The sequence below is a fragment of the Erpetoichthys calabaricus genome, chromosome 13, assembly GCF_900747795.2.
Source record: "Erpetoichthys calabaricus chromosome 13, fErpCal1.3, whole genome shotgun sequence".
Taxonomy (NCBI): domain Eukaryota; kingdom Metazoa; phylum Chordata; class Cladistia; order Polypteriformes; family Polypteridae; genus Erpetoichthys; species Erpetoichthys calabaricus.
This window is the reverse complement of record NC_041406.2, coordinates 11537265-11550539: the sequence shown is the minus strand read 5'-3', so window position 1 is coordinate 11550539 and position 13275 is coordinate 11537265. Positions and strand designations below refer to the sequence as shown.

The 13275-nt window shown below is 38.6% G+C and overlaps 1 protein-coding gene across 1 annotated transcript in view; it reads left to right on the top strand.

Annotated features, from left to right (window-relative positions):
- The window catches only part of glb1 (galactosidase, beta 1), a 94819-nt gene that overhangs the window by 32377 nt on the left and 49167 nt on the right, over nucleotides 1-13275 (top strand). Inside the window, exon 7 of the mRNA XM_028817960.2 lies at nucleotides 12206-12264. Coding sequence (XP_028673793.2) covers nucleotides 12206-12264 — 59 coding nt within the window. The remainder of the gene's footprint in view (nucleotides 1-12205; nucleotides 12265-13275) is intronic.

Below are 13275 nucleotides of genomic sequence, written 5' to 3'. Positions count from 1 at the left end.
TTACCATGCCCTGGCTCATTAGAAAAGATGGCTTTTAATTAAACACTTAATAAGTCATCAGTTTCATACCAGTAATGGTGATTTTTTTTTTATTAATGTATGTAAAAACTTTTCAAAAGTTTTGAGAGAAATGGCACAGTGTTTAGAGGTGCTGCCTCATCTTCAGAGTCATGGGTTCACTTCCCAGCCTGGCCTCTGCCTCTTTGGAGACTGCACATTGTCACGGTGTCTGCATTTCTCAAAAGCTGTTTCCGTTTTGCCACACGTTCCAAAAATGTAGATGTCAGGCTAATTGCTGGGTTCAAAACCCCCCAGCGTGAGTGAGTGTTGGTGGCCCTGTGATGGACTAGTAGCCTGTTCAGAGATGGTTTCCGCCTTGTACCTGCTGCTGCTTGGGTAAGCACTAGCCCCCTAACCCTTAACTTGGTAAATGGGTTAGAAAATGGATACATGGTTAAGAAAACCAGTTTACAAAGGTGGGTTATGGAATCATTTGCCATTCTGTGAAATACCATAAATGTACTGTATGGATTGATCACTTATTATATAAAATAACTTGGTAAAGTGTTAAATGTCCTTTTAATGTCAATGATGTACATCGTTAATGTGTTGGGTATCTATACAGTTTTACTCTTTTTTTAGTTGTTCTGACTGTTTTCTTATGCTGAGTTGCTGAGACTCATTGAGCATTACTTTGTGTGTCATTACCCTGTATTTTACTGGATCTTTGGTTAAAAGAGGTGTGGTGATGGAGTGATGGCTCTGAGGTAAGGATCTGTGCCAGTAATCACAAGGTTGGTGGTTGAATCCCGTAAGCGCAATAAGTGACTCTACTCCTTTGGGCCCTTGAGCAAGACCCTTAACCTGCAATCGCTTTGTCCTGGGTAAGATGTTAATCTGCATCCAGCCCTGCAAGCAGGTCCTCCAACTTACAGGGGGAACTTGGGCGTGTGTGGCAGGACTGGCACTCCGGGCATCATAAAAATAAAAAAAATAAAAACTCGCACTGTTCCAGTGTGGTGCTGAGGTGTCACCCTCTGCATTTGGATCCCAATCCAGGTGGTTCATCGTGTGCGCATTAGCCTCTCTTTTTTAGTTAAAAAAAAAAAAAAACACATTTTCACTGCCAATACATAATAATAATAATAATAATACAGTAATCCCTCGCTATATCGCGCTTCGACTTTCGCGGCTTCACTCTATCGCGGATTTTATATGCAAGCATATTTAAATATATATCAGGGATTTTTCGCTGGTTCGTGGGTTTCAGTGGACAATGAGTCTTTTAATTTCTGTTAATGCTTCCTCAGTTTGTTTGCCCAACTGATTTCATACAAGGGACGCTATTAGCAGATGGCTGAGAAGCTACCCAATCAGAGCACGTATTACGTATTAAATAAATCTCCTCAAATATATTGTGAGCACGGGGGCTGTTCGCACCCCTAGAGGATACGGCTGCTCCTCAAAAAAACGCTGAAAGACTACCTTCACATTGCTTCCTTCCTTGCTGGGCTTACTTGTGGTTACTTTGACAAGCGATATGCTTCCCGCAGGGTGCTTCACATTCTTAAAAGCTCTATTGATTTTTGATTGTTTCCTTTTCTCTCTTTCTCTGATATTCTCTGCTGCTGACAGAGGGGGTGTGAGCAGGGGGGCTGTTCGCACCCCTAGAGGATGCGGACGCTCGTCTAAAACATGCTGAAAGACTACCTTCACATTGCTCCCTTTCTTGCAGCTGCTTTGTCAAGCAACATGCTTTCCGCACAGTGCTTCACATACTTAAAAGCCCAAAAAGCACCTATTGATTTCTGATTGTTTGGTTTCTCTTTCTCTCTCTCTATGACATTCTCTGCTCCGGACGCGCACTCCTTTGAAGAGGAAGATATGTTTGCATTCTTTTAATTGTGAGACGGAACTGTCATCTCTGTGTTGTCATGGAGCATGTGTAAATTTTTGAAAAAGAAACAAATGTTTGTTTGCAGTGTTTGAGTAAAGTTCCTGTCTCTCTATAACCTCCTGTATTTCTGTGCAAATCTGTGACCCAAGCATGACAATATAAAAATAACCATATAAACATATGGTTTCTACTTTGCGTATTTTCACCTTTCGCGGGGGGTTCTGGAACGCAACCCCCGCGATCGAGGAGGGATCACTGTAATAATGCATTTTATTTATAGAGGTACTTTACATTAGCAGTAAATCTCAAAGTGCAACTTAAAAAGTTCAAACAAAGGCAAAGCAAGACAAAAACAGATAAAACAACAATAATTATAGCATTCTCGTGAATAAGGTTTCCTAAATAGTAAAGTCTTTAGCTGTTTTTTAAAACAGCCCACCATCTGCTGTGTTCTCAGGCTCTCTGGTAGGGCATTCCAGAGCCGTGGAGCAGCCACTACAAAGGTTTGGTCTCCCATTGTATGAAGTTTGGTCACAGGGGGCGAAGGCGGTAGGTATTTGTAGTGGATTTTAGTATAAGGAGTTCTTTAAGATATTGTGGAGCATTTCCATGGATACACTGGTGAGTAAACACAGAGTTTGTATTCAATACGAAGATGAAGTGAACGAAGGATTGGTGAAATGTGTTCATATTCCCTCACCCTCATCAGGATTCTTGCAGCACTATTTTGAATTTGTTGTAGCTTTTGAAAGCTCTTGTTGGGTATCCCGATGAGGAGTGCATTACAATAGTCCAGTCTGGAGGAGACAAAGGCATGAACCAGCTTTTCAGCATCACAGAGGGAGAGGTAGGGACGAAGTTTGGCTATGTTTTGGAGATGAAGGAATGCAATTTTACAAAGGTGATGGATATGTGTATCAAATGACAGATGGAAGTCTAACTTGACACCCAGATTTGTAACAGAAGGAGAGAGGGTAATGGTACAGTCAGAAAAGGAAATACAATTTACAGAGGAATGAAGTTGATGGGGGTGCCAATTAAAAGAGCTTCAGTTTTGGTGCTGTTCAGCTTGTGGACGTTCTTGGGCATCCAGGCCTCAATCTCATCCAAGCAAAAGGAAAAAGTTGATGGAGGTGTAAGAGAAATCAAATCCAGTCTCATATAGAGCTGCGTATCATCGGTATAGCAATGGAATGAAAGTCCATGCTTGCGAATGATGTGACCCAGGGGTAGCATATAGACATTAAAGAGGGTCGGCCCAAGGACTGATCCTTGTGGGACCCCACAGGTGGCAGTGTGGATATGAGATTTAGCATCCCCCAAGGCCACATACTCATCCCTGTCTGTAAGATAGGACTCGAACCACTCCAAAGCAATGCCAAAATGTCCAATTGTATAGTGAAGATGATGAAGGAGAATATTATGATCTACCATATCAAATGCAGCTGTAAGGTCCAGGAGTATAACGAGTGATGGAGAGCCCTGATCAGCAGCCATCAGAAGGTCATTGGTGACTCTGACCAGGGCTGTCTCTGTACTGTAAGAAGTTCGGAAACCAGATTGAAATTTTTCAAACAGATTGAATCTTTTGAGGTGATCCTGAAGCTGAACCAAAACAACCTTTTCCAAAACCTTAGACAAAAATGGAAGGTTGGAGATCAGACGATAGTTTGCTATCACTTCAGGATCCAAAGAGGATTTTTTTTAAATGAGGTCTAAATTTCGCAGTTTTCAAGGCCAGTGGGACTAAGCCGCTCTGGAGAGAGTGATTAATGATATCGGCAATAAGAGGGCTTATACAGTATCTGATACATTAGCTTTTACCAGAGGAGTAGGAAAAGGGTCCAGTGAACACGTTGAAGGACTCATCATCTGTATAAAATACATCACTGTCTTATTTTCACAAGGGTGCTTCTGCATAGACACTTGCCCTTTTAAACCTTTTTACCTGCTATGTCAAATTAGGGAATGTCACTAACTGTATGGATTTTGTTAAACATTTGAAGTGTAGAAGTGGAGAAGGAAGACATGCTAAGAAAACGCATTCACATGAGATAGATGAATGTGTTCCAAGCGGTCTGGCAAGATGAGTTTTCACTTTGTATTTTCTTTAGTGGAAGGAAGTCTCATGAATTACAAACCAAAGTATGTAAAGTACATTCCTTATATTCCATTTTAGTAGGTTATGTTATTATTTTGAGCATTTCACAAAAGATGCTGAGGTCATGTAGGCACTTTCTAGTTGCACAGGTAGTGCAGAAACCAAAAGCCTTGAAGAGTGTGTGTTCCCCATGGTGACGTAATCTGACTATACAGTAGAAGTACCTCTGTGCTTTCTCAATAGTCACTGCCCTCTTCTAAGGTACACATTGAGAAAAGCGCTATATAAATGTAATGAATTATTATTATTATTGTTCCTTCTAGTGCAGCACAGTACTCTAGTAAGCACTAGAATGTTTTGCTTCGGGTGCTATTGTGTCTAGCCGGCTATAATCCATTACCTTATATCTATATGAAAATCACACTTCTACAAAAGCAATACTTTCCTGGTGTACTAAAATTTTTACTTCAATGTAAAATAAAACAATGATTTATATACAGTATTTTATTATTTTAAATCTGCATTGCATAATTTATACATAATCACAGATGTTGCACCTCTGTTAAAATGTCTAAAAATGTGGACCTGGAGTAGACATTAATCAATCTGATATATATTTATTACTTTACAATATTTTAGCATTTAAGCATTTTATAGTCTGATTTCTTACTTAGGATATATATATTGTGACAGATAATGGAAGGACCAGAGCAGAGACTGTGTTTAGTACATTATCTTCCCCACAACACTAGAGGGAAGCCCCCCTGGCTTGCTGTAGGGCCACAGGTTTGGAGCTTGGAAGGTCCACCCTGCTGGGGCCCTTGTCCACCACCAGAGGGTGCTTGGAAGTTGTCAGAGCCCTGGGTTGCAACGCTTCTGCCACACCCAAAAGTACTGCCGGAACTTTGTCAACGAGCACCTCGAGCACTTCCGGGTGCCTTTATAAAAGGAATCCGTAGCCACTACTCCAGGAGCCAAAGTTGGGTGAAAGAGGACAGAAGCTTGCTGGAGGAGGAGTGGCAGCAAGAAAAGGACTTTGAGCAGTGTGCTTTAGTGCCTTGTGTACTGGAGAACTGTGCTGTAAAGGTGGGAAGCAGGGGGAAGCTGTTCCCACGTGGAAAAATAAAGGTGTGTTGCACCTCCACTTGTGTCTTTGCCCTGTCTGTGTCAGGTAGGGTAGCTGGTAAGCCCCCTGGTGGCCCACTATATATATCTACATATATAAAAGTCCATGTGTGTGTGTGTATGGATGGATAGATAGATAGATACTTTATTAATCCCAAGGGGAAATCCACATACTCCAGAAGCAGCATACTGTTACAAAAATAATATAAAATTAAAGAGTAATAAAAATGCAGGTAAAAACAGACAATAACTTTGAATAATGTTAATGTTTAACCCAGGTGGAATTGAAGAGTCGCATAGTTTGGGGGAGGAACGATCTCCTCAGTCTGTCAGTGGAGCAGGACGGTGACAGCAGTCTGTCACTGAAGCTGCTCCTCTGTCTGGAGATGATACTGTTTAGTGGATGCAGTGGATTCTCCATAATTGATAGGAGCCTGCTCAGCGCCTGTCGCTCTGCCACAGATGTCATACTGTCCAGCTCCATGCTTAGAATAGAGCCTGCATGTATGTATGTTCCAGCATCACTTTCAAACAGCTGGAGCGATTTTCATGAAACTTGGTACACATGTTTCTCACTGGTCGACTAAAAATACTGTAGGGTGATATCAACCCTAACCCACCCCCTTCTGGGGGGTGATCTTGAGGTCTTGTATGCATGTTATCATCCAGTTGACACTCAGAACGACCACCAGAGGGCGAACTGGAGGTGACTGCTAGCATTCTTTATGTTTGAGCACCAGAAGTGCTGTTGCTTTTGAAATTAAACAGAGTTGGCCGGTTCCGAGCGTCAACTAGATGATCACATACATGCAAGACAAGCACATTAGTGAGTCTACATTGTTTGTTAATTTATTTTTATTTTTAAAGTTGTGTTTTTTTAATTATATCTTTCTTAAACAGTTTAAAAAAAAACAACTTTATTTTCCTCCCGGGCAATGCTGGGTATTTCAGCTAGTATAATTTAAAATATACTGTATATATGGCCAAATTTCATTACAATAAACTGTTGAATTAATTTAATTTTTCTTTTAACCCTGGCTGATTTTATACGGAACTAATATTTAACATTAGTTAATATTATATTAGAGTTAATACTAGCGAAGACGGGTTTATCTGCAAAATTCATTACAATTCAGTCATTTTTATTAACAGACCAGCAAATCAAAGTGCATTTTTTCTGGCCTTGGCCGCTGAACAGCCAATTGGACTGTACGTTTTTGCCCCTTGATTTACTTGACAGCCATCATGCTGTTGCAACAGAGCGGAGCTCGAGAAGGGTATTGCTGCAGGATAACTGGTAATCAAATTTGACATCCGCTCTACTTGTGGGCCTCTGAGAAGTCTGCAGCTCGACTCTGTCACTTATTTTAGGGTTTCTCGATGCATGGTTTGACTTGCTCAGCACAATGACCAAATGGGGAGTTCATTTTTGGCTTGCCCTTCACGAAAAGTGTTGACGACTGAGCTTCCCTGGTGTTTATATTACTTGACCAGTTTCCAACAAGTTTAATAAATTCACAGAGATGTTACAGTGTAAACACCTGCATACCATAATCTTTTTAAAAAGAGCTTTATTAAAGTTGGACATTTTCCCATAAGAGAAGCACTGAAGCTGATTCATTCATATAACTATCAGAGCAGATGTACACTTTCTGTCTTGCCTTGCCGGTGATATGAGATAGAGTACAAGTAAGGTTGATTTTTTTTGTGTGTCATTTCCCATAGAATAAAAATTGAAAATGATTTTTTAAAAACTGTACTTTTTATCTGTTATTTTTCAATGAAATCTTCACTTAATAGATATGCTATTTAGATAAATTTACCATGGTAGTATTCATTAGACAGACCTGCTTTGCTCTGCCAGAAAGTTCAAAGTGTCTTCCCATAAGAAAAACACGGAATAAAAAACTGATTTTAGAATAAAGTACAAAAGCCAGAATGCTAACATGATTTGCATTATATTCTTTAATTTTACTTAAGAAAAAAAATAGCACTGGACTCTCAGAAGACCTTGGTTCAATTCAAAGCCAGGAATGTTTCAGTTATTATTCATCATAAGAAAAACACTGTGAAAGGTTTCACAAGTGGTATGTAGAACCCTCCTGAGAGTATCAAAGGGAAGCGCTGAAAACTGTATATGTATAGTTTGTGAGTATTCAGGTTTTTCCTACCACAGCAGTGTTTTTGTTCCATTGCAGAAAAATAGAAACATTTCTGCCGTAGGAAAGTGCAGAGGACACTTTTTAAAAATATTAAAGTAATATGTAAGCAACGAAAGAGAAATGTTATAGAAATTCAGTATAAAAATGATTATTTCTTTTTTTAAACATAAAATATGAGGTGGAACACTTCAGTGAAATGAAAGGTATGTGAATTTAAGACCTGTGTACCCAGTAACCAATATTCATGCTGTGTAGCTGCACACTTGATTACTACTGGGTGCATTGGCATCATGAATTTAAGTCTAGAAAATCCGTAATGTAGCTCCTAATGTGTTGCATGGACTGTGGCCTCTGATGTTTCTCAGGAGTGTTTAGCGTGAGTAATCCAATCAACCCCAATACTGGCAAAAATGCAAGCAACCACATGCTTTAATTTTTGATGGCTATAAATAGTTATAGTAATCTGTTATGTTTCCTTATTTCTTTTTGTTCCTTTTTTTAAAATGTCATAGAGAAGAAATGCAGTCATAATGCTTGTTATACAATCTGTGTCTGCATAGGTTAAATTAAAATAAGAGTTTGATTTGGTTCTGCTTAAATACCAAGGACTGAGTGATGTTTTTCATTTGAAAGAGTGGCACTTCTGTAGAGGTTGACAGTCACTTCTGACGGCACACACCGAATTAAACTTAATGTCTGCAGCCTCTTCAGACTTCATCTGTGTGTTGCTTCCTAGTTGCATAATGAATAGTGATTTCGTTTAAGAGTTTATCTATATACTGAACCATTAGGACTTGGGACTTGAAATTTGGAATGTAGGTTACCCTTGGCCCATAGGTGCTCACTAAGTAATGGTTTTAAAAACTTTCGTGGTCCAAGCGCGTTCTGTCTGTATGTCTGTCCGCTTTTCACAAGAGAATTACTTAACGGATTTAGATCTGGTTGTCTTCTATAGTTTGCTTGAACTTTCCGGTTGATTTTGCGACTTCTCTCATCACGGTATGTACCATAGTTCACTTGCGGTACCAATGTATTTATGCAAATCCAACAGAGTGGCTGTGGACTTGAGAGCAGTTGGGCAGGGCCTTCCTCACTCACTCGCCAGACTCTGTTCGAGTTGGTCTACGTCTCGCCACCTGTTGGAGTGCACCCTGCTTCTGCTTAGCTAGCGATACCTGTTTGTCAACAGACATTATCATCTACAGATTGTTAAGGAGTAACGTTTGATGTTTTTGAGAGAGAGAGAGATCAGAGCTCCATGTGTTTTAGAGCATAGCTGCTGATTGCCAGAGATTTCACTGCCATGTGCTTTTCTCTCCACGCAGGGGATGCTCTCCCGTCAGAACTGAACATGATCAGATACAGTGGGAACATCTATTGATTTTTAAAGTTTGTCCTGTTTCATTACTAGGTGGACGATGCCACAGGGTACAGCTAGTTAAATATATGACTTTTATGAATGGTAAGAATACTAATACAGTTTTCCCCTGAATTGGATATGCACACTATTTAAGGCTGATTTTCACAATTGCCCTGTGCCAACTAGATATGCACTCTTTTCTTGTGACTCTGAACTGAATGGACAGCTTTGCAAAATGGAATGAATGATCAGTAGTCATTCTGTGATACCACCCCAAACTAAAAAAGAACAAAAATCCTAAATAAAAGATTCCAGGTAACAAAGTATATTAACTACGGAATTGGAAGGTAAGAGGCAAACTTTCAAACAGAAGGATTAGGTGCAGCTGAAGATTTTACAAAGAGAATTTAACTAAACCTTGGTGGGAGCAAGAAAATATTATATGGAAAAATCTGCAGTACAATGCAACCTCAGGAAATTATTCATGCTGTGGCAAAAAATAACAGGCCTCAACCAAATAACAACTAATTTATTAAAAAAAAAAAAAATTGGGGTTTGTAAAGAACGTCACCTAATACCCTTTTTCAGTGTGTAAACTACAATGAAGCTGAATTTTCAGTTACCATGACAGAGTCTGGAATAATTTTCAAACTTGTGTCGCTAGTGCTAATGTCTTTGTAGTTATTTCAGGTAAAACTACACAGAAAAATTGTAAGTGCTAAATGAACACTTGTAGCTTTAGCATAACCCAAAAAAGCGTCTATATGAAAAGAGTGTTTCCAGTTGTTCATTTCAGGTGTTCATTTGACACTTGTGATTCTGCTGTGTGGCTGCACCCTGCTAAGAGGAGCAGGGTTAGATGATGATGATGATGCACAATCACAGTCCCTGTCATTGTCGCAGCTAAGTCCAGTCAGCTTTGTTACATGTATTGCTTGCATGTCTTCTCACATTGTCCTGTGCATTACAGGTCTGAAAAAGGTCATTAGACTAAAAATAGTCAAAGAAAGACTGAGAGGCCATAACTTTGAATGTTTTGTTTGAAGTGCTGAAGCGTAGGTAAACCACCTTAGTAAGCAGTATGTAATGAATGGTAAATGTCTTAGTAGATTTTGCTTTGGTAACTAATATGTTTATTAAACTAATTCTGCTCAGTTTGGGTATATTTTGGTGTTATTTGAGCAGAAAAGAGAGTAATTTATTGTACTAAATGACAATTAAGAAGTAATAGTAAGTATGTGTATAGGTTACAAAAATTCTCCCAGGTATATGGAAATAAAAGTTCTCAATAAGTTATGTAAGCCCAGCAGTCCTATTTACAAAGGAGTGACCACCACTTTAAACATTTTATACTTCGAAGTTTCCTGATGTTGATAATGATGCCCATGGTCTGCTTGATTTAGACTCGGGGGACATTTAAATAAAAGTATGGAGAACAAGAGGATTATTCAGTGGTGTGAGGATCATTTCCTCATTTTCAGCATTCGGAAAATTGAGGAAATGGTGTTTGATCCAAAGCCTGTTCATGAACACACAGCACTGCTTAGTCATGATCACAAAGTAACAGTCATATAAGTATTTTTAAATTTATATAGTTGCTGAATATACAAGCAGATACTGAGTAAATAACCTGTATTTCTTTCGCAGTTTGATATTGCTTGGTGATAATCAAAAATAGAGTATATCACATTTTAGTGTTTGAGTTGGTTTTGAAATTTTTCCCACAAACTTCAAGTCCCAAATAAACTGCCCTATGCTGATAGTAAAGACAATCAGGGAATAAAACAAAAGCATTCCTGCAGCCATTATATGAGCTGACTTGACTTGGCTCATTCAGATCCAAGGTTCTGCACACTTAGCCTTTTCCATCAAGCAATGTAGGCTAACTAGTTGTGATCATTCCTTTATGATGGTGTTTGTTAAAGTCCTTAATACCAGGAAGTCATTGCAAACTTTATTTGAATCTGTTGTTTTTATATGTTGGTATATTTTGTAATTTTGTGTCATATCTACAGCATGTCATGTTGTAGGACAGACACAGAAGTTGCACCTCAATAATGATTGTTGTTTCACCCTGTGGAAAAGTCGACTAAGAAAAAAAACAATGAAGAAAAACTTGTTGGAGGGGGGGAAAAGGACATTAAAGATGTAGTGATATGTCCAACATTTGAAAATGTACAGTATATGTATACAACTGCTAGAATTTTAACCGCAATTCCTGTTAACTTCAAATTGCCTGATACCTCCACTGGGACTCCTCACAAACGGAACCATACAGACATGAGGTGAGATGATGTTCCCGTGATGTTTTTCTGTTCACTATGAGGAGAATGTTCCATCCATCCATCCATTTTCCAACCCGCTGAATCTGAACACAGGGTCATGGGGGTCTGCTGGAGCCAATCCTAGCCAACACAGGGCACAAGGCAGGAACCAGTCCTGGGCAGGGTACCAACCCACCGCAGGACACACACAAACACACCCACACACCAAGCACACACTACGGCCAATTTAGAATCGCCAGTCCACCTAACCTGCATGTCTTTGGACTGTGGGAGGAAACCGGAGCGCCCGGAGGAAACCCACGCAGACATGGGGAGATCATGCAAACTCCACGCATGGAGGACCTGGGAAGCGAACCCGGGTCTCCTAACTGCGAGGCAGCAGCACTACCACTGCGCCACCGTGCTGCCGGGAGAATGTTCAGATAAGTGAAATACCTTTTACATATTTGATAAAGATTTAAGCGGGGTGAATGGAGTCAAAAGTTTTTCTTATTAGATTTAATAGATACATGCATTTTTACCTACAGGAATAGAATTAATTTTTTTAACTCCAGCCAGCTAAGGCAAGGCATAATAAGTTGCAAACAAAGTATTCAAAATTGAATACCAATGTTTAATATATTGCAAAATATATAAAAAAAATTGTACTGGGTATATAAAAGCAGTACCATAATAATAAAACTATTAGGATGTTTTGGGTAATTCCCACTCCTAGAGATTGTTTTCTGTTACACCTATAGTTGATTTATGCTGCTTTATCTTTTAACAATGGCCTCCTTTAAATTTACTGTGATGTATATTAATCTCACTGCACTAGGATCAGTGCAATCACCTTTTGTACATAATGGAGTGAGGTTTTCTTGTTTTCTGTACTTGTCTTTTACTAAAATTCTTTCAAAGTGTACAGTGTTTGATAAAAATGCTACTAGGCTGTTCAGTGGTTCCCAGTAACATATTTGATTTTACCTTTTTTAACCCCAGTAATATATTTCTGTCTATTGCATAATGTCATTTTAAGAGAAGATCAAGGGTATTTAATTAAATGTTTTTGTATTTTTTAGTATTTTCTTTTTTAACTCTAATGGAAGAACAGCAACTTTTTTTTTTTATTTGTTTTTGTTTGTTTTTTTTTTGTTTTTTGTTTTTTTGCTGCTTATCAGGTAAGAGCCAGATAACATGAGCTATTCTCTTAACAGGAACTGAAACTCTGAAGCCTGTAAGAAACATTGTGGTTCAGTGAAGTTATGATTAATCTATTTGTGTTTTGTCCAACAGGTGGCAATGTTACCTCACAGTTCATGGTACAAAGGCATGCTGAACCTAACGGACCATTGGTAAGATACAATTAAATATATGTGTGCATTGTAATGAACTGTTAATCACATAAAAGTGAGATCTGAAATATGTGATCATTTTATTATTAATTTTGATTGATTGGTGATTAAATAAACAGCAGCTTGAGAAACAGAAATACATACTGTGAGTCAAATAATATAGTTATTGTCCACATCCTAAGCCTTTGAATATGGTTATGTGGCATAAAAGAACAACTGTTGTAAACAACAGATATTTTACCAAGATTTGATATAATCAATAAGTTCCCCTCCAGGTAATTAACATTAGCAACATTCCTCATATTCTATTTAGATTTGTCTCAGAAAAACTATTGACAATTTTGGTCCATTTGTTGTAAAATTTCTTCTGCCGTGTTTGAGATGTTTATTAGAACATTAATATTAATAGAACATTGGAACAATTAGAACAGGACATTAAACCCAAAAACTGGCCAATCCAGTTTATTTAGATTCTCCAAAGTAGCATCAAGTTGTGATATGAAGTTCCCTAAAGTCCTACTCTCTTCTAATCTACTTGGTAATGTAAACCATGTATCTGTAGTGTTCTATGAGAATACATTTGTGATTAACAAGTTTCCAACCATGTCCGAGTGTTCTTGTTTAATGACTATTCTAATTCCCTTCATAATTTTAAACACTTAATTGTGTCTTCTCTTAATCTCAGTTTGCTTACACTGAAAAGGTTCAGCTCCTTCAAGCTTTACTCATACCTCATACCTGTAAGTCCTGAAATCAGCCTAGTCGCTCTCCCCTGGACTTTCTCTAGTGTTGCTTTTTTTGTAATATGGAGACCAAAACTGTACACAGTACTTTAGGTGAGGTCTTATTAGCTCATTATACAGCTTTAGCATAACCACCCTTGACATGTACTTCATTCATCATACTACCCTTCTTAATTACTTCTGTACACTGTCTAGATGTAGGTAGTTATGAGTCCACTCTGACTCCTAGATCCTTCTCATAAGGTGTACTTTCAAGTTTCAAATCGCA